At 35.3% G+C, this 26,821-nt stretch overlaps 1 protein-coding gene and 1 pseudogene across 38 annotated transcripts in view; one reads left to right on the forward strand and one right to left on the reverse strand.

Annotated features, from left to right (window-relative positions):
- Positions 1-26,821, reverse strand: part of Rims1 (regulating synaptic membrane exocytosis 1) — a 486,577-nt gene that overhangs the window by 74,766 nt on the left and 384,990 nt on the right. For 15 of the 38 annotated variants that reach the window (XM_045157099.1, XM_045157095.1, XM_045157096.1 and 12 more), the window contains 3 exons: positions 26,713-26,742; positions 16,628-16,740; positions 7,835-8,001 (listed from right to left, as the gene is read on the reverse strand). The exons of 8 other annotated variants lie outside the window; for them this stretch is intronic. In XM_045157099.1, coding sequence (XP_045013034.1) covers positions 7,835-8,001; positions 16,628-16,740; positions 26,713-26,742 — 310 coding nt within the window. The remainder of the gene's footprint in view (positions 1-7,834; positions 8,002-16,627; positions 16,741-26,712; positions 26,743-26,821) is intronic. 15 more of the 38 variants (XM_045157129.1, XM_045157115.1, XM_045157128.1 and 12 more) reach the window with 1 other exon arrangement.
- LOC101616197 lies at positions 2,396-3,320 on the forward strand (annotated as a pseudogene).

Here is a 26,821-nt window from a genome sequence, read left to right on the forward strand (position 1 = left end):
TGTATGCTGTTTGCAGTTACAAGCCTGTGGTGGTTTGACTCAGGTGTCCCCCATAAACTTAGGTGTTCTGAACGCTAGGTTCCCAGCTGATGGAGATTTGGGAATTAACGCCTCGTGGAGGCAGTGTATTGTTAGGTATGGGCTTATGGGTGTTACAGCCAGTTTCCCCAAGACAGTGTTTGGCACACTCTCTTTCTATTGTCCACCTTATGTTGGCCAGGAGGTGATTCCACCCTCTGCTCATACCATTATTTTCCCTGTCATCATGGAGCTTCCCCACTGAGTCTGTAAGCTAAAATAAATCCTTTCTCCCACCAGCTGCTCTTGGTCAGGTGATTTCTGCCAGCAATGCAAATCTGACTCTAACAGTAATGTTGGTAATGAGGAATGGGATTGCTGACTGTATGGCTTTGGCATTTTGGAGCTGATTTTCAAGAGGAATGTGGAAGGATTTGGAACCTTGGCCTAAGAGACACCTTGAAGTGCTATAAATACAGCTTGATGAACTATTCTGGCCTGTGTTGGAAAACCTGAATGCAGCAAGAACTACGGACTGTGAAGTGTGGCTTATGAGGGTGAGAAAGAGCTTTGCTTGGACTTGGCTAGAAGCAGTTTGTGTGAGAGGCTTGCTGTTATGCCTGTGTCCTGGAAATTTGTGCAGGGTTGTAGTGTGGAGAAATGGACTGGTATGAATAGATGGATATGGCACAGAAATGAAATCTTTGGGCTGAAACTTCAGCCCATTCAGCTGTAATTATATGAGAGATTATAACCATTGAGATTGGGCCATCTGGCCTGCACTAGGGCACCAGGAAGAATATAGACTCTTCTGAAGAAGTCTGAATACTCAAGGAGTGTTTTGTTCTTCAAAGTCTGCTTTATTCCTTCCTAGATTAACAAATTGGCACCCTACCTGGTATTGTGGAGTATAAGAAATTCAAGAAAGAGAGGGACACTGGATTTCCAACACAATTTTGGGATTTGGAAATGGCTATAGACAGTGTGAAACAGGTTTGCTGCATTGCCTGCATGGAGACCCAGTGGAGCTGTGAGGATGAACCATGGGTTGCAGTGGATACCCAGTGGAGATGCAGGCATCACAAGAGGGCTGAGAAGGAAAATTGCTGACCCTGCATGAAGTTTTCCAGAACTGTGAGTAGCCTAGCTGGAGGGGCAGGATTGGAACTCCAGAGACTTGTTGCTGAATTATTGGATTTGGAGACTTGTTACTGACTAGAGTTGTTCAACTTGGAGCTATAGAGTTTAATGTTTACCCTGTTAAAATCTTGTATTGGTTGAATATTCTTTGCTAAGCTGAATGACATCTTTTGCAGTGTGTTTCCTCTGTGCCATTATGTGTTTTGGGGCAACATTTTTGGTATTATGGCTCAGTTAAAAGACCTCAGACCACGGGTACTTTTAAAGTTGGACTGAATGCTTTGAATTTTACATCATGGATGGATATCAGTTTATGGGGGCCAGGGATGGAATATGGTGGTTTGATTCAGGTGCCCCCCATAAACTTAGGCATTCTGAATGGTATGTTCCCAGATGATGGAGATTTGGGAATTAATGCCTCCTGGAGGGAATGTATTGTTGGGGGCAGGCTTATAGGTGTTATAACCAGTTTCCCCATGCCAGTGTTCGGCACACTCTACTTTGCTATTGTCTACCTTACATTGGCCAGGGGATGATGTCCACCCTCTGCTCATGCCATTGTTTATTGTGTTCCCCTGCCAGAATGGAGCTTTCTAGTCTGTAAGCCATAATAAACCCTTTTGCCCACAAGCTGCTCTTCGTCGGGTGATTCCTACTAACAATGCAATCCTGCATGCAACAAAGTCCACAGGCATAAAGGTGTCTCAAGTAACCTATAGCACAAAGTAAGCTAAAGTTAGATGCTGGCTATAATTTATTCATCTTTATTTGAGTTATAAAAGTCATAATTTTCTTATTTTTAAAAATATCATTTAATAATCTATCTATCTATCTATCCATCCATCTACCTACCTACCTACCTACCTACCTACTTACCTTTAATCCATCTATCCATCCATGTATTTATTTATTTATTTATTTTTATTTTTTGAGGTAGGGTCTCATGCTAGCCCAGGCTGACCTGGAATTCACTCTGCAGTCTCATGGTGGCCTTGAACTCAAGTGATCTTCCTACCTCTGCCTCCCAAGTGAGTGCTGAGATTAAAGACATATGCCACTACGTCTGGCTTAATTATCTATATTTCTAGCTTCCTTTTCTTGTCTCATGATAATGCATTCTCATATTTGTTCTAGACTATTTACTCAGCTTCATTTGCTTCTTTTTCTTTGTCATGTTGGGAACTGAAACTAGGTCCTTGCAAAAGGTTTGGCCAGAGATTTCCTTTCTCCGGGCGGCATGGGGGGCGCACGGGATGTGGGCTCGGTAGTGGCGGGCTGGTGCTGGGCACCGGCGCCTGGTACTGCGTCTACCGGCTGACCTGTGACCTGTGGTGAGGCTGCCATGGGCGGCGGCTGCGCCCCTCACGCTCCGCAGAAGATCTAACTGATGGTTCACATGATGAGGTCCTAAACGCAGAACAACTGAAGAAACTTCTCTACCTGTTTGAGTCAACTGAGGACCCTGTTATTATTGAAAAAGCCTTGGTCATTCTGGGTAACAATGCAGCCTTTTCAGCTAACCAAGCCATTATTCGTGAACTGGGTAGTATTTCCATTGTTGGAAACAAAACCAACAGTCCAAATGACAGTATTAAAGATAAAGCTTTAAATGCACTCAATAACCTGAGTGTGAATGTTGAAAACCAAATCAAGATAAAGATATATGTCAATCAAGTCTGTGAGGATGTCATCTTGATACCCCGAACTCAGCTGTGCAGCTGGCTGGACTGAGGCTGTTGACAAACATGACTGTTACCAATGACCACCAGCATATGCTGAGCAACTACATTACAGACCTGTTCCACCTGCTACTTAGTGGAAATGGAAGCACCAAGGTTTAAGTGTTGAAACTGCTATTGAATTTGTCTGAATATCCAGCCATGACAGAAGGACTACTCAATGCCCAAGTGGATCCATCATTCCTGTCCCTTTATGATGGCCAAATGGCTAAGGAGATTCTTCTTCGAGTACTTACCCTCTTGCAGAATATAAAGAACTGCCTCCAAATGGAAGGCCATGGAGCTAACCAGCCTTCTTTTGCTAAAGGGTCATTATTTTTCCTGTTATATGGAGAAGAATGTGCCCAGAAAATGAGAGCTTTGGTCTACCATCAAGATGAGGATGTGAAAGAAAAAGTGGTAACAATAATACCAAAGTTCTGATTGGTTGATCATATTTTTCCAGAGAGTAATGCAGCCTATAAGTTATCACACAGTTATTTTTTATCTTCTTTTAAAAGGATTGTTTTAGCCACTGAATTTGAACAATAACTACCATATTTCATCTTTAACACAGTTCAGGTTAGGCATCCCTGATCCAACATGATGGTCAATGTTTGGGATTTTGGAGCATTTCAGATTCGGGATTTTGGGACTAGCAAGTACATTCTGTGAAGATACTCCGTTCTCAAAAGCCCACGACATCTTATACTTGTCATGCTCTCCAAGCTAGTTTTGGATCATCTTGTTGGTACCAGATGAATATGATTGTACTGAACTATTATGTCACTATTTATGAACTGCCATAGTGATTTCCTCCACAAGAGACGGTGTGGCATGCATATGTATATAATCACCCTTCTGACTCCTGGAAGTGATGTGCAGTTACTCATGGGAAACTGCTGGAGGCCTGGTGGATTGGATGCCAGGAACCACCTGTTCTTTAGGGCACTGATCTCTGTCAGTCCACGTGCCAGCCACCCATACTGCCTTCAAGTCTGTTTCAATCATCAAAAACTCTTCTGTGATTTCTAATCAGTTTTTTTAAAAAGTAAACTTTTTAGGAAAAATGTTCTTCAAACTCACTTCTGTAAGTGTGCCGTTGTATAAAGATGTACATATAGAATACTGGGAATCAACCAAAATGTCCATCCATAGAGATCTAGTTACAATTATGTAACCACTCTTTGAAAAGACGGAAGTGAATCTGACTGTACTCATGTAGAAATATACCCATGAAATGGTGGTTTTTAAAAACACATTCTAATAGTATGTGGTATAATCCCATGTCTTTTATGAGCACTATTTACATTTCTATCTAGATGGAACACTTCAAGAAAGACACTCATGCTCCTGGGAGTGGGGTTGGGCTGTGGGATATGGCTTTTCTATGTATGTCCATTTCTATTTGAATTTTTTTACTATGACCATAAATTGAATATTTTAAAAAATTTTTTTTTGTTCATTTTTTATTTATTTATTTGAGAGCGACAGACATAGAGAGAAAGACAGATGGAGGGAGAGAGAGAGAATGGGCGCGCCAGGGCTTCCAGCCTCTGAAAACAAACTCCAGACATGTGCACCCCCTTGTGCATCTGGCTAACGTGGGACCTGGGGAACCGAGCCTCGAACCGGGGTCCTTAGGCTTCACAGGCAAGTGCTTAACCACTAAGCCATCTCTCCAGCCCGAATTTTTTTTTAATAAAAAGAAGGTTTGGCCAGAACTATACATACAGCTATACTCCCAGTCCATTTACTTTGGTTGCAATTATTGATATGCTTTACAGCAAGCCTACAACTCCCTTTTGTCAGTTCTAATCAACACATTTATTTATTCATTTACTTCTTTTTGCCCAAATTAAGCATTTTTGTTGTTCTTCAATTGTTCCAACTGAATTGTACTTTCTTCACTAAAAATTAAATATGCAGTTTGACTTATTAAAGTTGTTACTATTTTTGAATATTTTTGTTTATTTATTTGCAAGGAGAGAGGGGGATAAAGAGAGGGAGTGAGAAAGAGATGGAAAGGGAGAGAGGGAGGGAGGGAGGATGGGCAAGCCAGGGCCTCTTGATATTGAAAACGAACTCCAGACTCATGTGCCAGGTTTTGCATCTGGCTTTATGTGGGTACTAGGGAATTGAACCTCACACATCAGGCTTTGCATACAAGTGCCTTTAGTGGCTGGGCCATCTTCTCCACCTTAAAGTCTTAAAATTAGACATTTTACTTTATATTGTTTTATTTTATTATTATTTTCTTTTGGGATTTTTTGAGGTAGGGCCTTGCTCTCTACCCCAGGCTGACCTGGAATTCACCATGTAGTCTCAAGGTGACAATTCACAGCAATCCACCTATCTCTGTCTCCTGAGTGCTGGGATTAAAGACATGTGCCACTACGGTTGGCTAAATTAGACATTTTAAATTAGGCATTTTATTTGACCCTTTTTTATTTTAAAATATTTTATTTATTTCAGAGAGAGAAAGCAAGAGGCAGATAGAGATAAAGAGTGAGGGAGACAGAATGGGTGCCCCAGGGTGTCTAACAATTGCAAATGAACTCCAGATGTGTGTGCCGCCACGTACATCTGGCTTATATGAGTACTGGGGAATCAAGTATGGGTCCGTTGGCTTTGCAGGCAAGCGCCTTAACCGCTATGCCACCTCTTCAGTCCTTTTTCAGTGTCAGAATATTTTTATTTATATTTTAAAATTGTATGGATGTATGTATATGGGGTATGGGATTCACGGTGGGGTATTGAAATCCTCATTCAATCCCTATGCGGTAGTGGAGGGACCATGACTCAGGATATTCCTACCCACTCTGTGGTGCTTCCACCCCCTCTTCCACAGTTTTCCCTAAGCCATGGCAGGCCTGTTCATAGTCTGATTTAGTACTGACTTCTTTGTAGTCTTGGATTTCTGCTTTGATAGGTTTTGATTGACCACTATGTCTGCCACCATCACCCTGGAGCTGGTTGTCAGGTTAGCCTGACTCTTTCTCTTTGATGCGTTGTAATTATCTCATGGACAACTCATTTTAGGAAGGTGCCTTGCCATGGCAAGTAGCAGGAAGACTGGGCAGATAACCTTGATGTGTCACAAAAATCACTGAATTCCATTATAACAAATAATGGAATGAGGAAGTATATTTCTAAAAACAATGACATGCTAAGATGTTTTAAAATTATAATTCATAGCTATTTTATCCCAAAAGGCAGGAATAGTATCTAAGACCTAATTTCCATAAATAATCCTATCTTGATAAGATATTCCTTGAATGTTGTAACTTCTTAAGAATTTTTATTTATTTATGAATGTGAAAGAAAGAGAAAGATGGAGGGGGCAAACAGAAAAAAGTTGCTCATGATAGCACATTTGATGTCAGGAGCAAACCAGTACAACAACTGAAAGTTTACACAATAAAAGTTTCATTAATTTATTCTGAGATATTCATGTGTCTTTTGTGGTTAGTTGATTTCATAGGCAATGACAAAAATCAAGATTATTTAAAATATCATTTTGCATTTTCGTGTTGTTGAATAAGAAAACTTTAAATCATTTTTGTAACTGTTTGCAAGCATAACTATGAAACTTCCTAGAAGAAATTAAGTCTTTGTATTGCCTATAAAATTTTTAAATATTTAAAAGGTCCTACTCTCATTTAAAATCTCCAAATCAATTCAGACTCATTTCCTATACCTATAATTACATCAAATACTAAGCTTTATTTTAATTATTTGTTTATTTTCCAGGCAGAATCTTACTCAACCTGAAGGTGACTGGGAGCTCATGCAAAACCAAGTAGGACTTGAATTCAGTGATCCTCTTACCTCAGCCTCCAGAGTGCTATGACTAAAGGCATGTCCCATCACACCCAGCTCTATCAAAGGCTTTGTTTTAAGAAACATAGTTAAGCTCGTGGAAAATAACTTCTCTTAAACCTTTCTATATCTTTCAAATGAGGAATACAGACAAGTATAACTAATTTTGATAATAGTTATCTTGTTCTATCAAGGAACGATGAAAAAAGAACAAAGTTCTATTTGCATTGAACTGCCTCTTCAACTTTGTTAAAATATGTCTTGGTACAAAAAGTGAACTTTGGTAAAGCCAGAAAAAATAGATTACAAATCTGGCTATGGTTGGAAATTGCTGTGCTTCACAAATCATCCAATATTATTTGATGTCTAGGAGCAAGGTTAGGATTACATTCACATTTGATTTTAAAGTTTGGTATTATGGAAAATGCTTGAAATTTGTTTGCCTTGAATGACAGAGATACATGATGAGGGTGAAATACTAATAGTTATTTTATGAAAAATTCAGCTTCATTTTGAGAAGATAAAGTAGTCAGATATAATGTGATTTCTTTGGCTTCTAATATGCATTTTATTATCAATTATTCCACATCTACAAGTATATCCTGTTCCTATAGTGTGTTCATATGCAGGGGCATCTTTGAGGACAGTTTAGTCTCTAACCAACTTCAAAATGTAAAGTGTATGTAAACCTAAAGTTTATGTCAAAAAAAACCTAGAAATACTATCTTTGCTGACTATTCTGGGTTTATGCAAAGCTTTCATGCTGATTGTTGAGTAGTTGTGATGGATATTCTCCTATAAAGCCTGAAATATTTGCTATCTAGTGCTTTACAGAAAAGTTTTTGTGACGAGAAAGAAGTTATGCCGATTTTATAACATTATAAGGCTTCCCTACAGTTCTAACTCTGAGAGATTCTGAAGTTATCACTATAAGCTAAAACTGACAGTGGACTTTATGACACACATTTGTTAATGATACCAAAGCAGTTTAGTTACATGCCCAACCCACTCAGTTACGTTAATGAGGTGTTTTCTGTTACATGATCTAAACTGCAATCTAGACAATATTCTAGAATCTAGATACATTTTAAGCCAGGGTTAAGATCTAGTTAATATAAACAGTGTTGCCAACTCACCTGATCCTACCCCTGGGGCGCTCAGATTGCTCTGACATAAAGCTTGTGCTGCTGAGGCGTGAGGCACTGCTGGTTCGGGAAACGGCGGACACATCACTGACATCACTATCTGATGATTTGGCAGAGACGTTATCACAGCTTCTGTACTGATCTTTATGTGTGTTATACTAAAGATTAAAAACAAGAAAGGATGAGCTCCTTCATCAGATCACGGGACAAAAAACAGACCTAGATGGTGAGGTTAATGACTGCTTAACCCATACGAAATCAAAAGATACCTCTGTCAAAGTGGGAGCAGAATCCAAAAAACATCAAAGCAAAAACAAGATATTTGATTTCTAGTATAAAATCTTACACTTGTTCAATGGTAAGAAATTACTTGTGATGAGTGAACACATTGCATAATTTGGATAGTAAAATTCAAGAAATGATTAGTACATACCCTGATCCTGAAATTTTATCGCTGCATGTTTTCTACTACATCAGTTTCTTGTTTCTTGCTTTCCATTACTAAATGTTTTATTCAAATACTATTCACAGTGTAGATTCATTCTGTATGTCTGTACTTCCATAACTATTCTATTTACCTTTGCACTTTACTAATTAAAACCTTTTCCAAATCTTGGGAAATACATTTTTTTTTTCATCAAATCAGGCTGATATCAAGGCAGGGAGCATATGGCAAAGTTGAATGAAGTTAACAGGAGGAATTACTGGGCATTTTTTAAAAAAAATATGGTTTCATTAAACATTTTCAGATTTAAACTGATAACCCAGAATCAAAAGTAAAGTATGGATTTTTTATTCCTATTTCACTATATTATTATATTTAAACGTCTTTAACGTGGCTTTGGATTTCATTTTAAAAGATGTTAGGGATTATGAAGGACAAGGGAGAAACATACACACTGATTAAGGGGTGGATTACTTTATATTTTCCTCTGTAATCAAAATGAACCAGAGTAAATAGATTATATGCTACATATATGATTAAATTATAACAAACAGCAAGTTTATATAATTATGCATAATTAAATAAATCTACATAATAGTTATCTTCAGTACCAAAAGGAAGGATATTATACACTCTTATATAAATAAAACAAACATCACTACACCTAGCTAAAGACTTAGTTATTTAAATTTCACACTAAGCAATTAAGTATTAGAGTCATAGGCAATGAAGGTGTGGAACTATGAATGTTCATTCAGCCTGTCCTCTGTTTTTCCATGCTAAAGAAGTTTTAGTAAATGTGAACTGTTCTGCTAAAACATACTACATAAATTCATGCTATGCTAAAGTTTGGATTTTTATTTACAGAAAAAGTTTTAAAAAATAGTATTTAAAAAGTAATCCCAGAGAGGGTAATAATTTTTACTACACAATCACTTATATGAGAGTGTACTTAAGTATCAAAATACTTAAACACTAGATTGACTTCTTCCCTTCTTATGTGCATGAATGTGTTTTTCAAAGAATATTATAACAGGCACTGATGACATCCAATTTTATAGAATATCTATGAAATATTTGCAAAAGTTTTATCATTATTATACCCACATATTGCATTAAGGATATTCATATATGCTGCTATATTCAGAACTGAGATAGTTCTACAATTTCAAGTTTGCATTAAAATTAATATAGTTTAGATCATTCATTCAAATCAATGTTATACTTCAATCTAGCAGCAAAATCTATCATTTCTGATACTTTTATCCTCCCAGCTATGACTCATGTTAGCCACACAGATATGTGATTAAAACTTAATGTGACTGCACTGTATAATATAATAATTGCTAAGGCTCAGCAATGAGAAAAACGCCTAGATTTCTGGCATTTAAAACTTATAGTGACAAAAAGATATATGGTATAATAATGAGAATGTTTCTAAAAGTGTTATAGCAAGAAATAACTGAGTTAAAATACTCTAACAATTCATTCAGCTCTAGAAGATGTTTGAGCATTGCCTTGACAGCAAGAACAAATAATTGCTGAGATTAGGCAGTGACAATAATAGCACAGGATATTTGGATGTAAAAGCAATTATTTCTCCATTTAAATGTCCCTTTTCTGTAAGCCATCTCTACCTTTGGTTGCTTATAGACCCTTGTTATTCTGGCAAAGATACGAAATGAAAAATGTAATAAAATTTTCTATATTAGGATGCAGAATAATCAATCACTATGATACATTATTTTTTGATCCATTTTAGTTAAATGAAGGAAATAAACGACTTTATGTTTGCTTTTTACTACTACAGTCACTGTTTTTCAAAAACAGTTAAAATTTTAAACACTGAATTTTCATCAAGTGTGATTTTAAAAAAAAATCTTTTTAATAAGTTAATATTCTAGTTGAACTATATTAATTATATCTAGAGGGACAAAATATCCTCTGGAGGAAGTTATACTGAGGCAATGATGAGAGGCAGGCTATAATTATAGGGCTATTGCTTTTGCAACTAAGTAGGAACAAACACTCAGTAGCCACCAACAACACCAGTTTTGTTAGCAGGTCATGGCTTATAGAAGGGTAAGTGATAAGCATTCTTAATAAGGAGCATGGCTGACTGTGAGTTTATCCTCCATTTGTGACTCAATCATCATTGATAGATGCAAATCTGAAAAAAAATGCATAGTGACATATTTCAGCGATACCATAATAGTTTTGTGTCTTTTATAAAGTAAACTTAGTACTAGTTTATTTACTTTTTAACTCAGGATGGATATTAGGGTTATTTAATCTTTTAAAATGTGTAACTGGTTCTCTCAAGAATTCTCAATATTCATCTGGTAATCTTTAGTTTTTTTTTCTTTTCTTTCTTTTTTATCTTTTTATCTGGAGTAGTGTATGGGTGGGAGGGTGTGGTATATGATCATGTATGAGTTCTTGTGGTGCATGAACTTGCCTGCAGTTGCAACAGGGACACTTCAGGCCTTCCTCTCTAATTCTCATCTGCCTGTTCTTAGTTGAGCAGGAGACTCTTAATGATCTCTATCTTAATGACCTCTGAATTTGCCTTTTCTTTTTTTTAATGAGCTCTGATGACTCTTGAGTTTCTTCTCCCTACAGGTCTGGGGTTACAGGTGTGTTGGGATGACAGCCGTGCTCAGCTGCTCATGTGAGTCTCCCAGGCTTCCACAGGCCTTCATGCGTGCACAAGTTTTACTAACCCCTGAGCCATCTCTCCAGCCCCATCTCATAATCTTTTAAACTGAAAGAAGTCTAAAAATCTACTTCTACTAGTGTTTAATTAAAAGTATTTTGATAGTGGTTAAGCAACTTACAAATTTTTAACTAAGTGAAATATTCAATTATAGTGAATTGCTTCAAAAAAACATCATGTGCATCAATACACAAAGAAATATCCATAAAGGAACAGAGTTAAAAATTTAATATATATTTATGACAATACTGGAATTATGTATAGATAAAAGATCTTTGTAAACTAAAGAAAATGCCTTTTTTATAAAAGAATAAAGAACAAAATTCCAAATTTGAAGTATATGAAAGATTTTAGAACTAGATGAAACAGCTGATAAAACCATAAAAAATTTTAGCAATGAACAATTTTGTATGGCATAGCAGTTTAAATAAATTGAACAAAAATTTAATTAGATGTGTTAGTACACACTATGAACATTATGATAGTTGTGAAGATAAATATTTAACTTGACACGTAAAAAAAGACTATTGGCTATTTACCTTACATAATTTCCTCCCTATTATTCTTATCATTTTAATCTCAGATATACTGCTAGCACAGGTTATAACTTTAAATGCCATAACCACATCAATATGGTCTGAATGACAGCTAAATATTTGAAAGAAATGTCTTAGCTATGCTTTTCTCTCAAGTGTATCAAAATTTGAATATGCTTTTCATATTTGTAGGCATATATTTCAGACACATACTCTACACATTTTGTGCACACACACACACACACACGAAAGTGAAAGTGGGACTATATGCATTTTGGAATTGGACCAGCAGAGGGAGTAGGTCAGAATACATTACATTACTTTATACATCACTTAAGAGACTAACAAAACTGAAAGTAATGGGTTTGAAGATATTCAAATGTAATAATTATCTTCTTTAAACACGGAAAAGATGCCTAAGTAAACAGGGAGAAAAGATTGCAAAAGCCAATGTAAAGACTATTGGGAATGGTGGCTTGGACTCTAGCTGATTAGAGTATGAATGAATTTCAGTGGAAACAAAAAGGTATCTAAGTCTCAGATCAATGTAAAAAGGATCCTTACTAATTCTGTCAAATCAACTCCTTTCTTTGAGTCTCTGTCCTAATTTTGGTAAAAAGGTAAGCTAAAATAGATGTTTTGAAGTACTTCAAAGGTCTCTGATCCAGGGAACTGCACATCTTCTAAAATGGACAGTTATCACGTCTATAAGTACAGTGGTACTTTAGACTTTCTTATGAGCTGATTAGTGATGAGCCACTTGTTCATAACTATCTCAGGAAGCCTTCACAAATTTACCAATATTTTTAGTTGCCTCTTGTTCACTTCCCATTAAGACTGCCCTCCCCTTGAGGTTCTATTTAACTTTAACTTTTTGACGTACTATGAACATATCAATAAGGCATTTTTTGGATTTAATGAACTATTTCCACTTAGAATAAATTTCAGAAAACTGAACCTGCTAAGAAAAACAACTAGAAATTACCCTATCTTCTAATTCTCACTGTGTTTGTAGTAAAAATGAACAAAAAAGACATTCATGAAGAGAGAAATGTGAGCTGATTAGTTAAGCTACAGAGAAGATATACAGAGTTGAAACCAGAAATTCTATGGGAAATTAGACATGCAGACTAATATATATGGTCTTGTTTGTTTTTACTTATTATTTTGCTGTATTTATTTTATTTTATTTTATTATTTCCCCCTTTTTTTTGGTAAGTTGATGCAAATATTTTGAAGGTTGGTATCTGTGATAGTTGGATTAAGGTGTCCTGTATAAATTTAGGAGTTCTAAATGCTAGGTCTCCAGCTGATGGCAATTTGAAAATTAATACCTCTTGGAGGCAGTGCATTGTTGGGGGCAGGCTTATAGGTATTAGAGTCAGCTTCCTCTTGCCAGCTTTTGTCACAATCTCCTGTTGCTTTTGTCCATCTTATGTTGGTCAGCTGGTGATGTCCACCCTCTCATCATGCTTTTCCCTGCCATCATGGAGCTTCCCCTCAATTCCATAAGGCAAAATAAATCCTTTCTTCCCATAAGCTACTCTTGATCTGGTGCTTTCTGTCAGCAATGTGAATCTGATGCGACAGTATCCCTGAATATAACTGTCCCCCACAATCTGAGGTACTATGATTAAACTTCCCCAGATGGTGGGAGCCTTTGGGAGTTATACCTTGATGTAGGAAGTGTATAGCTATGGTTGGCTTTGGTATTGAGAATTACAGCTCTACTGTGTGTTCTCAGCCAGCTCATACTTGCTGTTTCCTCTCTGCTGCAGAAGTAAAATAAAGTGATCCAGGTCTTCCACCATGATTAAGCTTCACCTTCTATCAATAAGTCTGAAAGCCAGCAATGAGAAGGTAACTATTGCAGAAAAATTGGTACTGAGAAGTAGGGTCATTACTGTAATGAATCTGGCCATGTGGTTTTTGGTCTTCTGAAATATGTTTGGACTGAAGAATGCTTATAATGTTGTAAGCAGAGCTTGATGGACTATTCTGGCGGGAGTTTGAAAATTTTAAATGAAGAGAGAGTTGTGGAATGTGAAGCTGTGGATTATGAAGCTTCAAGGAAAAAGGAAAGAATGTCATTGGAACTGGGCTAGCTGTATTCTGCCCATGTCCTAAGAATTTGAGCAAGGTAGAATTTGAAAGTAATAGGCTGGAGTGCTTGATGAATCTATAGAACAGAAAGATATAAAAAAAAATGCAAAGTTTGCCACCGGAAAAAATGTAAGCAAGTTTAAAGTTCCTGGCATAGGCACTGGTCTAAGGTTACTTAAACTAAAAGTGTTAATAGGATTACAGCCATTAAAGATGGACCAAGTGTTATGCATTAGGACAATGGAAAGATTCTTTGAGGGCAAAACTTAACACACTGAAGGCTCAAACTAGTCAGAAATCAAAAGCTTTTGAAAGGTAGGGGCTGAAGGAAAAAATATTAAAGGAGTATCCTGCTCAAGGTCAAGTTTTATTCTTCCCTCACTAATTTGCCTATGCTGCCCATTGGTACTGGCTTTGGAAGCATTAGGAATGTAAGAAAAAGGGAAACTGAAATGCACAGGTTTCAGGAGCTGCTGAAATGCATCAAAGTAAAACAGGATTAAAATCCCACATGGAGACCCTATAATGCCATTGTCTAAAACTATGTAAATGAACCATGGATTTCAATAGAGACCCCAGGAGTTTGGAGATGCCAGATCTATGGGACGGATGCCAACAAAAGCTTAGAGTAGCTCTGGCTTGGATGGATTAGCCTGAAGATCAAGCAGCATAGTGAAGGGGCAAAGGTTGCTGAAGGTTTTTGAGCCAAAGGACTTCATCATAGGTCTGAGAATTCAGCTATGGGACTGCAGATGTCTGATGCTTTCCCTGCAGGTTAATGATATGATCAATATCCAATTTCTAACTATTATGCCTTTGTGCAATGGGAATGTTTGCTCTGTGCCATTGTAAGTTAGAAGTGTGTAACTTGTGTTTTGCTTTTACAGGGCTCACAGTTAAGAGATGGTTTTGATTCTTAGATGAGAAGGGACTTTTTTTGTTCTTGTTATGCAAGGTAGGGTCTCACTCCAGCCCAGGCTAACATGTAGGCTACTATGTAGTCTCAGGCTGACCTTGAACTCACAGTGATCCTCCTACCTTTGCCTCTAAGGTGCTGGGATTAAAGGTGTGTGTCATTACACCTGGCCAAGAATGGACTTTTGAACAGTGTTGGGATTGATAAATATGTCAGAGATATTTAAAGTCTGACAGGGTGCATTTTGCTTTGTTGAGATTGTCATAATGCTATGGGGTCCAGCTGCAGAAGGTGGTGGTTTGAGTGCCATGACTCCTAAAGCTCCAAGCATGTTTGATTAAACTTCTTACTTAGTCTTCTGCTGGTTGAGTCTTTGGGAGGTAAAACCTTTCTGTAGGATGTGTATTGATAGGGGTGGACCTTGGGATTGAGGAGTCAAGCTCTACTTCGTGTTCAGAGTCTGCTCATACTCGCTGTTCTGTCTGCTAAAGATGCATGATGAAGTGGGCCTGCCCCCTCCACTATAGTGAAGCTTCCTCTTCTAACTAAGCCTAAAATACACCCCTCTCTCCATAAGCTACTTTTATTTTTGGTCAGGTGTTTTGTCCCAGTAATGAGTGACTACTACACCCTCTGCTGCTCAGGAGGGAACTGTTTGGCACCTAATTTAAGGTATAACATCTAATATGTATCTAACATGCAAGACCTTGTGGGTTATAGGATATGTTTTGTCATGTTCTGTCATTACCTCTAAGTTTTAGATTAGTCACTGACAAAATCACTCACACAAATGTTAGTAACAAAAGATAAAGCCTCTGTTGTTTCATCTGGTATGAAATATTCTCAGTATGTATGTGTGTGTGTGTGTGTGTATATATATGTGTGTGTATATATATGTGTGTGTGTATATATATATATATATATATATATATATATATATATATATATATAAACTTAGTATGTATATATATACACATACATACATACATACGTACATATGCATATGCCAGCTCCAACTTTAATAAATCAGGGCATGTAGGCTTTACTTCAAGCTACATATAGTAATTTAATGTATATTTTATCTGTTTTGATTTCTTGTAGGACAATATGTAAGAATAGGCTTATCCATCTCAAATTATATCAAAGGATTAACTTGAAATTATAATGTTACTTTTGTAGTGGTTTGAGAAATTTTTTTTTTTTTTATTTGAGAGCGACAGACACAGAAAGAAAGACAGATAGAGGGAGAGAGAGAGAATGGGCACGCCAGGGCTTCTAGCCTCTGCAAACGAACTCCAGACGCATGCGCCCCCTTGTGCATCTGGCTAACGTGGGACCTGGGGAACCGAGCCTCGAATCTGGGTCCTTAGGCTTCACAGGCAAGCGCTTAACTGCTAAGCCATCTCTCCAGCCCGAGAAATGTTTTGAAATAAACCAGATAATATATGACAACTTATTTCATGAGGTATAAAATTCAATTATAGGTTATATTTTAATTAAATTTATTAGATATTAACAATTAATGCCAGAATATTCTTTAAAAATGCTGACATATACATTAAATGCATATTGTAATTCTTGGATTACATATTCTTCTAAGAGTATGAAATCAGTTCCATTTATTACTAAACACATATGAAGAAATCTTGTACTATTATATGAATCTTGTCATTCACTTACAAACCAAAATTATATTCAAGAATTTAATTACAATCTTAATATTTAAAATGTAATATTTAAATGATTTTAAGCAATATTAGCTTCATAAATTTTGTTTATTTCTGAAAATTTGACTAACCATCTTTTTGTCTTTATGATCAACTCTCTTTTTTCAAAAGTTACTATATACTAGTTTGTAAAAAAATATTTCAGGCAAGTTATATGCCCATGAAAATATCAAGAGGCTGGAGAAATTTTCAAGATGTAGTAGCAATTATACAAGACTAATAATCAAGTAAGACTATGTAAGTCTAATTACACAAGATGGTGATATAATTCAATACTTGCTAAGCCTATCTAATACACATACTCTACAGGGCAACTACTGTTTGTATACTTCTATCTTTACCTTGGAATATTGCTCGCGATCAAGTTCTTGACTAGAACCAGACCCTGTTGTCTGCTTAAATCGATGCACTTTCATTTTCATCTGTCTTGTTCGCTCCTCCACTACTAAGCTGGCTGCAAAAACACACAATGGAAGCCTATTAAAACACATGAAGTATTTTTTAGAAATTGACTGGCTTAAGATTTTAATGCTTTTGAAATATCTTCAATTAAATGAAATTTAGATACAACACATGGTTAATAAATTTAACAAAATGTAAAATACATAATACTAACAACTGTTAATTTAAAGATGGGCAAACTCAAACTATACAGGATGGAGAACACAAATGTTAGTAATGAAAAAAAGCTCCCTTTGCTTCATCTAGTGTGAAATATTCTTAATTCACCTCAGAACTGTGTACATGAAACCAAAGTTCATTCTTTAATCAACTGGCTGTTACTTGTACATAAATAAACAAATTTATATACTTAACACATCACACATATACTCACATGACTACATGCATGCACACATCCATTTGACATCCTCAGATAAACAGCAGTCATGAGAAAACTACTTAATTGGTATTATGGAGTATTCTTTAAGCACTCTTATTGTATTATGAATTTCTACCTAGAGCTCTTCATAGTTGTTTGCCAGCCACAAAAATCAACTTACATAGGTGAAGATTACATTATTTAACCTTTGATAACTTGAGTGAACCACATATAAAGTTTGTAAGTTTTGAAAATGAAATAGACTATTTTAGCTTTTTAACTCATATGTAAAGAAATGCATTTCCCTTATATATTCATTATGCTAAGCAACAAGTGTGATGGTTAGAGGTTGATAATTGCAACCTTCAATAAAATATGAGTTAGTTGAAGTTAGAATCCATAATTAGTAACTTAGCCTGAAAAACTATCACTCATATTTGTATTTTTAAAAATGGAGGTGGGGGAGCTAAGGATATAGCTATTACAAGGCATTCAAAGGTGTGTGGCTAGCCGGGCGTGGTGGCACATGCCTTTAATCTCAGCACTCAGGAGGCAGAGGTAGGAGGATTGCCATGAGTTCAAGGCCACCATTCCATAGTGAATTCCAGGTCAGCATGGACCGGAGCAAGACCCTACCTTGAAAAACCAAAAAAAAAAAAAAAAAAAAAAAAAAAAAAAAACCAAAAAAAAAAACCAAAAAAAAGTGTGTAGCTGTGCTGAATAAGGAGTAAATATTTTATAACATATGTTGTTAAGTTTCAAGGCTACTTAGCATTCCATGCTAAAGGGTGTGTGTGTGTGTGTGTTTGTGTTTGTGTGTGTGTGTGTGTGTGTGTGTGTACATGCATACACATGTCTGTATCAGAAAAAAAATGGTGACTTATGTACAATTTAACCTCTGATATAGGTAACCATGAATTGTGTGTGTGTGTGTGTGAACGTGTGTTATATGTCCTGGAGTTTCTAGAAAAATGCCTTAATGGTTTAAAATTAAGGAGAAATACTAATATATTAAGTCATCTGACTTGTTATCAGGAGTTGCAGGAGTTTTTAAAGACATTTGCTTACACATTTTTTCCACTGCAATATTTAAATTTGGTCTATCAGCTTTGGTGAACATCAATTTAGAAAGTAAGACAATACACAACCTTTATTGTGTATGCAAAGACAGACTGATAGTCTGCAGGTGAGTACATGAGTCTGAAATTTCTGCTCAAGTGATTTTTTTTTCATTCATTTTTATTTATTTATTTGAGAGCAACAGACAGAGAGAGAAAGGCAGATAAAGAGAGAGAGAATGGGCGCTCCAGAGCCTCCAGCCACTGCAAATGAACACCAGATGAGTGCACCCCTTGTGCATCTGGCTAACATGGGTCCTGGGGAATTGAGCCTCGAACCACGGTCCTTAGGCTTCATAAGCAAGCGCTTAACCGCTAAGCCATCTCTCCAGCCCTGATCAAGTGTTTTAATCACAGTTCTAGTCATATAACATCAATAACTATTGTGTTTTTGCTTTACTATAATCGGTAAAATAATACAGACAATGTTATTCTCTAACATCATAGTTATATATAAGAACTAAGCAATGATACACACTTGTTTTGAAAAGGTTGACTGCAGAGACAAGAAATAGTGACTATCATTACAAGTGACAGAAGGCCCAACAGAGATCTTAAGAAAATAATTCAGAAATGTGTTAGTTACTTGACAACATATAAGGATGCAAGGGACGCCAAAGCAAACTGCCACATGACAGTACTTAGGGACTGTAGCACAGTTGTTGAAAATGTGGATCATATTTACAGAAGGCCATAAGCAATACAGAAGCCATGTAATTATCTCTTCTCTTTGCTTTCTGTCTTTGCCCTAAGTAACTCTGGGTTATGTTATTTCTTTTAAAAAATGTTTTGAGGACGTCAAATGAGCTGTACTCAATTCTTACTATCACAATTAAAACATAACGTAATGGGATGTAGTCTCAACTTCTTAAAAAAAAAATAATGTTAGCTTAAATCTCCTTAACAAATGGTATTTTTAAAAAATGCTATACCATTTACCAGTGTAAAGATTTATAACTTTTGCTTTAGCACCTTGTTGTTGTTAGGGTCGATGCATCGCTACTGATTCACACTGCCCAAGAGCTCCTAGCCTGAGCCAGTGTGAACACCCCAGGGATTGGACTTTCTCAGGACAACACATTCTTTCTCCAAACAGGAATATTTCAGCCTATGAATAGCTTCATGCAAACACTTATTTTCAAAATTAAATATGACTTGATCAAATGGGAGTGTTCCACATTCCCTTAAACAAATGCAATAATTCAAATAATTTCACTGTTAAAATTTCTGAAAAATGATTACTATGATATATACTATTCTTCAGGAACTTGAGGACAACAAATTAACAGGTATGGATTCAGTTCAAATTCCTAGTACAGAACTAAAATGTAAACAATCCTATCATTTAGTTATCTACATTCCAAAGTCCGACAAGAAGGTATGTTAAACAAATTCTTGTAGTATTTCTCATTTTTTCCTAATGACATGTATTTAGTTCACATTCTGAAATAACAAGATAAATTACTGTGTTGATAAAAGGTTTTTATAACCATAGTTTCAGTGTCAATGTGAAGGCTCACTTTAACTTTGTTCAATATTTTGATTGTTTTTCATTTTATTTTTCAGAGAAATAGTGAAACAAATGGATTATACATGCAACTAGTGGTAAATTTATGGAGTAAACAGAGTATCACAAATCTGGACCAGGAGATATGATTCTCCTAATTGCCACGATTTATCTGAAGATTAATAATGACAAAAAGTTAAATGAAGCCTTAAAATGTATTTTCCCTCAATTATGTTAATGTAGGGAAAATTAACCAGAAACAAAAGATTTCGAATATTTTAGTTTTAAAATTATAATTATGGATTATCAATTTAAAGTTTTAATATTTTATCAACTTTAATAGTAAAATTTAGATATTATCCCTTACTAGGCATTTAAAAAAAAATTTTTTTTTAATTTATTTATTTGAGAGCGACAGACACAGAGAGAAAGACAGATAGAGGGAGAGAGAGAGAATGGGCACGCCAGGGCTTCTAGCCTCTGCAAACGATTTCCAGACACGTGCGCCCCCTTGTGCATCTGGCTAACGTGGGACCTGGGGAACTGAGCCTCGAACCGGGGTCCTTAGGCTTCACAGGCAAGCGCTTAACTGCTAAGCCATCTCTCCAGCCCACCTTACTAGGCATTTTATAGAATCATGTGATATCCTACCACGCACATTTTAGAAGTATTCTAAATGCTTGTATATTTGTAAACTAATAAAGTAAGTAAGAGGCCAATTGTTAGTCTTTTACAGAAAGATGATTATGACCCCAGAGGTTTACTTTTATTTCATACTTTTCATATTAGAGTCAAACAATTCATCACATTTCTATAATAATGTAGTTTAATTTAGCTTTTAAGAAAAACATGGCCCTTTTAGTGTAGTCAAAGACATAAGTGTTTAGTACATATTGTATTTCAATCATAGTTATAGATATTATCTTAAAAATTATTTGTCTTGTTTCTCAGGATGTAAATATCTATAATTTACAGAGTGATTTAAAAGTATCACTTAGTGTTAAAAGTACTCAGATCAATATTGCTTTTACTTTTTTCATATTAAGAACTTTGTTAAGAATTCTTAACCTATAGAAAATGTGGAAGTATATTGTTTATTCATAGATTCATTAAAGAGTTGTGATCATAGCTGGATAATCTACCATGAATCTGCAAACAATCTGACATTTGCAAATTTTCTTAATGTGTCAATGTACATTTTCTATGCTTGCCTCTTTCATATCACTTTAAAAGACAATGACTAAAAATGATTTTTAAGTTTACTTTGAAAATCCTTAATAAATGTTTGTTGACTAATGATTTACAACTGCTATAGTATCACTTCCAAAGATAAAGTAGGAACGTTCTTTGATTTATTGGATGTTTTTATTTCAAGTAAACATATATTATAAGTAATATACTTAGGTATAATTTTGTATAATTCTAATTCATTATTATCATATGTTGAGATAAAAATGTTATGAGATTCCATGTTTTCAAGCAATTTAATCCATGAATGAAGATAATGAATCCAATCTTGTAAAATATGATATGGTATAATTTTGTATAATTCTAATTCATTATTATCATATGTTGAGATAAAAATGTTATGAGATTCCATGTTTTCAAGCAATTTAATCCATGAATGAAGATAATGAATCCAATCTTGTAAAATATGATATGCTGCTGCTATATTTTAAGAACAGAAGCAATGACATTTCTGCTTGCCAACAGGCAATACAATGCGATTATGTTGACAGTTGAAAGAACATCCGTCCTCCAAGAGCACCTTTCAAAAACAGTCATGATAACCTGATTCCTACAAGTCATCTGGTAGAATGAAATTTATGAATCAGATACAACAATGACTAGCTAATGGCAGGATTGACCAAAAAATCATTCTCTGAAGCACTGGATCCTAGGAAGTAACTTCATTCATTGTGGAAAACCAGATATAAAAAGCAGTAAAATATAGAAAGAAACACTGGCATGAAAGAAAATTTGTATAGGTATGAGTAATTACTCCACCCTCACTTAGGTGAACGCCACATCAAAGTTTGGGATTTCCAACCCCAGGCATCAGTCAAAAATACCATACTCTGACAGAGCATTGAAAATCCCAGTTCTTGACATATGAGATGAGAAGAGAGGGCTCAGCTCTGGATGAAAGAACTACCCTGACCTGGCTCTTGTGTGTTACTTAAGGTTAAGGAGATGCTACAAATATAGGCTTCCAATTCTTCTTCCTTAAGTACTCCTAACACAGTCTTGACAAAGGGTAGCCAACACAAAGTTAGGTACCTCCAGACGGTGACAAAACCAGTTATGGTGGGGGTCTTAAATGGTCTCTAATATTTCTCTGACATAGCCATTATTCCAGTAATTCTAACCTGTCTTGAAAGGCCTCACATCACAATAACATGCTTAATTCAGGTTTGATTTTTGATAGTCTTATTCTGATTTTTTTAAACTTCATTTTATTTGTTTGAAGGAGACAGAGAGAGGGAGAAGGAGAAAGAGAGAGAGAGAGAGAGAGACACTAGGCACACCAGGCCCTTCAGCCACTCCAAAGGAACTCCAGATGCATGTGCCATTTTGTGCATCTGGCTTACATGGGTCCTTGGGAATCAAATCTGGGACTTTGACTTTGTAGGCAAGAGCCTTAACAGCTAAACCATCTCTCCAGCCCAATTTTGATTTTGTTTTCGTTTTTAACAATATTTGAGAGAAGCAGACAACACAAAAAATATACAAAAGCCTCCAGTTGGGCAACTTATTTCTAATTTCCCCTGGATTTTCCCCATAACACTCAGAGGAAGGGTAAATGATAGGCTGCTTCTTCTGGGTATATCTTTCAAATTAAGGATGAAAGTGTATAAACATCTGGAAGCTTCAATGCTGCTAATACTGTTATATAGGTAAACACACTTGACTCAGCAGAATGGGAAAAGTCAAAATTAAAACTAATGCACTGCTCTATGTGCACTGTCTCACCCTATGAATCCCTAGTTTAAAAAGGCTCCAATAATACATGTATTTATGGGTTTGATGCAAAAAATAAAATGGCATGGATAACACAGATATTGTGTTAACCTTCACAAACTCTTCCTCTCTCTCTTTCCTACTCCTTGCTTGCTCTCACTAGGTATGGAACCTGAGGCCGCTTGCATGTTAAGCAAGCATTTTACCAAGGAATTATATTCTCATATCCTGTACATTTTAAATCTAAATCTACAATAACAGAAAATAATTAACCTGGTACAAGATGCTAAAATATATAAAAATATTTTGGCACTAAAGACAGGTAAGAAAATGTGAATTCTGAAAATAAAAGTTAGTTTACTTATTTTAGCAAAAGTCAATTATATAATCTGCTCCTAACTTACAACTATAGTTCTTTTAATAAAAGAAATGACCAACTACAAATTATATAGTAGTGAAAAAAAGTGAAACAAAAATCCATCAACTCATGTTTTCACTTCTTATAATAATTCCATCTAATTATGATTACAGCCATTCTTCCATAAAATTTATTTTATGTAGCTTGAAATTTAGTTTTTGACAAAGCTCAGTAAGTACATGGGTAGTATGTTTGAGCATTTATTGAAACTTTGTACTTCAAATTACACCTGATTAGTGACAGCCCTTAAATCACTCCCAAAGATCTTGTTTAAATAATTATTACCAGTTTTACTAGGGAATGAAACACAAAAGAGCTATTTTCTTTTCGTTCCTGTTGAAATTAATTTAATTATTCGGGCTCAAATTGCCTTAACTTATTCATATGGACAAAATGCATTTCTTATAACAAAGTATATTTGTAGAAAAGATATTGTGATGTTTTCTTATGGTTCAAAATAGCTTCCAAAAGCCCAAAAGTTAATGCACTTATCTAAAGGAATATAAATCAAAAAATTATCATGACAATAATATTTGTTTTCTCACCTTGAAGTCATTTAATTTCTGGTTCAGTTTTGATCTTCTTATATCATTATTTCGATGCCCCCAAACTACATTCATGGGCTCTTTAAAACTGTCCAAGAAATGTAGCAGAGAGGGAAAAATAGGCTTACTTTTTGAATGAATAACTTAAAATAGGCCTAAAAGTACTCTGAGAAACCTATGATTACATGTTCTCTCAGCTTTCAAGATAAAATGTGTTACAGAGTACATGAAGTTGCCTGATCACTAATTTGTAATTCTTCAGCTAAATGTTCAAGGTCAAGGTTATGTTATCTATTCATATAGACTGAATTTGTTTGTTCTAGCTCCAAGGGCAATTTAAAGCAAAAGCCAGGTATAGATACGCCTGGCGGGATGGGGAACAACTGGGCCATTACGGGAAAAACTCAGTGGGTGTTTCCAGGATACTGATCCTGTGTACTGAGGGACATGCATCACATGTTATGGCGAAGAGGACAGAACATAGCTACAAAGTTAAATTCTAGTTCTTCCTCACAATATGTTAGGAATCCCACTTATACCTCGTGTTTCTGTGAAATATGTGTTTCTGTGTATGTAACACTAGGCACTCAATAAAAGCCACTGAACAGTTGGAAGGCCTATAGCACAAAGTAGATTTGAACATGGTCTCTAAAAGGAGACTTACTGCATACCAAGTGAATGACTGATAAGGTGTTCAGTCTTAAATATTTTGAAAGTTTTCATGTCTTTGTTAGAAAATAAAGGATATACATAGGTATATTCGCTTATTTACAAAATATCACGGATTGTAAATGGCATTTTTACCTGACAACTTATAGCAAGCCATTTGTCTACCATAATCACCTTAATCATATCTCACTTCTCTCTATGTGGTCTTAAAGCATTCTGAAAAGTTAAAATACTGGTCCTGCATAGAGCTATCAGTTGTCTTTCTCCTCAGAATGTTTCATTTTAACACTTGACAGAGGTGAATGCCAGGAAACTTCTCAGTCTCTGCAAAACTGGGAGCTTTATTTTGTACAACAATTTAATCTACAAATTATTGAAAAAAAAATCTAGAGTAATGAGCTTCTTGGCCTGTAGGGTCAACTAAGAATGACAGGTCCCCACTCAGTTACCCAAGGAACAAGAATTCACAATAGAATAAATTTTAGAGTAGAATAACTCCCAGAAGAGGGATCACAGCTCTCAGAGCACCTGGCTTCATATGATAAAAACGATGGCATTCTTCTTGAACTTCCAATTTAACCTTGAATAAGGTTTTTGTGCCTTTCTTTATTGCCTTTGAGACATACTGCTGGTGATAGAACTACACTACCTTAAATCCTAGAAGAAGGGTACTACTTTTTCTGCTGCTCCTGTTGAATGTACTGGCTATGTGCCTCTTTTAATGATTCCAGTCATGGGGTCTATTTTATGAAGCAGTTTTATATCCTGGCTCAAAGACTTGGCAGAGTGATGACACTTCTCAATCTGGGCACACTGACCTTATAAGTTGGAAACAGTTTGATATGATCTGTAGCAAGCTCATAAATGTTTATTCTTCATGCAGAGCTTCTGTTATAACACATGAATTTTTCATTTTGCCTTGTCAATCATGGATTTTGTTTAATACTACTATATATGGAAATGTTCTAAGTAAGGAATTATTGCTTTCTGTATTTTAGAGAAACAAGTTAGGTCATGACCCATTTCCAACATAAAATTCAAAGATATTTATTGTGCTAAAATTATCCTTCCAAATCTAAATAAATTATTCTGCCTGTTAGATCAAATACATTAGCTATTTTTTGTATTATCAGATATAAAGTTTTTCTTACACATGAACTAAAAATATAAGTTAGTCATGAATCTATGTGCAAAAATCAGTGATAACAACATCTATATCTCACTGAGTAGTATTTTATTTTTGCTGGTCTATGTTGCAAATCAAACCTCATGCTTGAATATGTGTAATATATGCCCCAATAAAATTCCAGTGTAATAAATTCTGAGAGAAATATATAAATGGTCATTATCTCCCACACTAAGATTCCTAACCTATCCTAGATATATTAAGGGTTCAGGCTAATACTAGGATATATATCAAATAATTGAAAGGAGTAGAAAATGAGAGCTCTTTTTCATCAACACTGACCAATAACAAAGAGAAAAGAGCTTTAATAGGAATGATGCTTCTCTCACAACTAACATGTGGGTTACTAAGAACAACAAGCTTAATCAATCTGATTTTAAATATTCAATGAATGTACTTTTAATGACATATATGATACCATACACTTAAGTATTAATAAATTAAACTGAGAACCTATGTTCTATTATTTGTCAGGCCCAATATAATTCTGAACAAGATATATGGTGGACAACTTACAAATCTGGGGTGAAGACTGCACCCAACTGAAACTCAACTGCAAAAATAGTGATCCAAATACAATAATGAAGAGGTCAGGATAGCAGGACAAATGATATCAATTTCCTATATCTCTCAAAGAGATAATATTACTACAATATTGAAGTCCACAGCAGTAATATTTAGACAGCTTCTTTCCAGATATCTAACTGGAGTGATAGGGGTGTAAGTTCATTAAGGTTTCTGCTATCTTGAAAGTTCAATCCACAAATTTTCTACTACTTACAGATATTGTCCTGAATAGAAAGTCAGAATCAAATAACTTATTTATGAAATCAGGAAAATGAAAACAAACAAATGAAAAACTACCTAGAAAAAATAATGAATGTCATGAAGTCTTATCACAAAATAAAATATTAGTATATAATACTACATATTAATTCCAAAGAAGATTATTTTTTTGTTACCAATGTAGATGAATAAAATTTGAAAACACTGTTATACTTAGTTTGAGAAATATTTTCCTGTTTAATTTAACCTTCATATGGCATAAAAGAATTAATGAGTGACCTACAATGTAAGTTCATGGAGTTAAATACCTAGTAAATTACTTTGCTCATCATTTCAATAAATAGTTATTTAATGAACGCATAGCATAAAAGAAAAGTAACACTATTAAATGGTTAAAAAGTTTCATTAATATTTACCTTTACTGGAAGACTTATATTTTTCTTGCTCTTCAATGAATTAAATGCACATAATGATGGAAACAAAAGAAAGAAATCAGCAAATTTATAGTTAGACATGGAATATGAA

Source organism: Jaculus jaculus, chromosome 8, assembly GCF_020740685.1.
Source record: "Jaculus jaculus isolate mJacJac1 chromosome 8, mJacJac1.mat.Y.cur, whole genome shotgun sequence".
In the NCBI taxonomy this organism is placed as follows: domain Eukaryota; kingdom Metazoa; phylum Chordata; class Mammalia; order Rodentia; family Dipodidae; genus Jaculus; species Jaculus jaculus.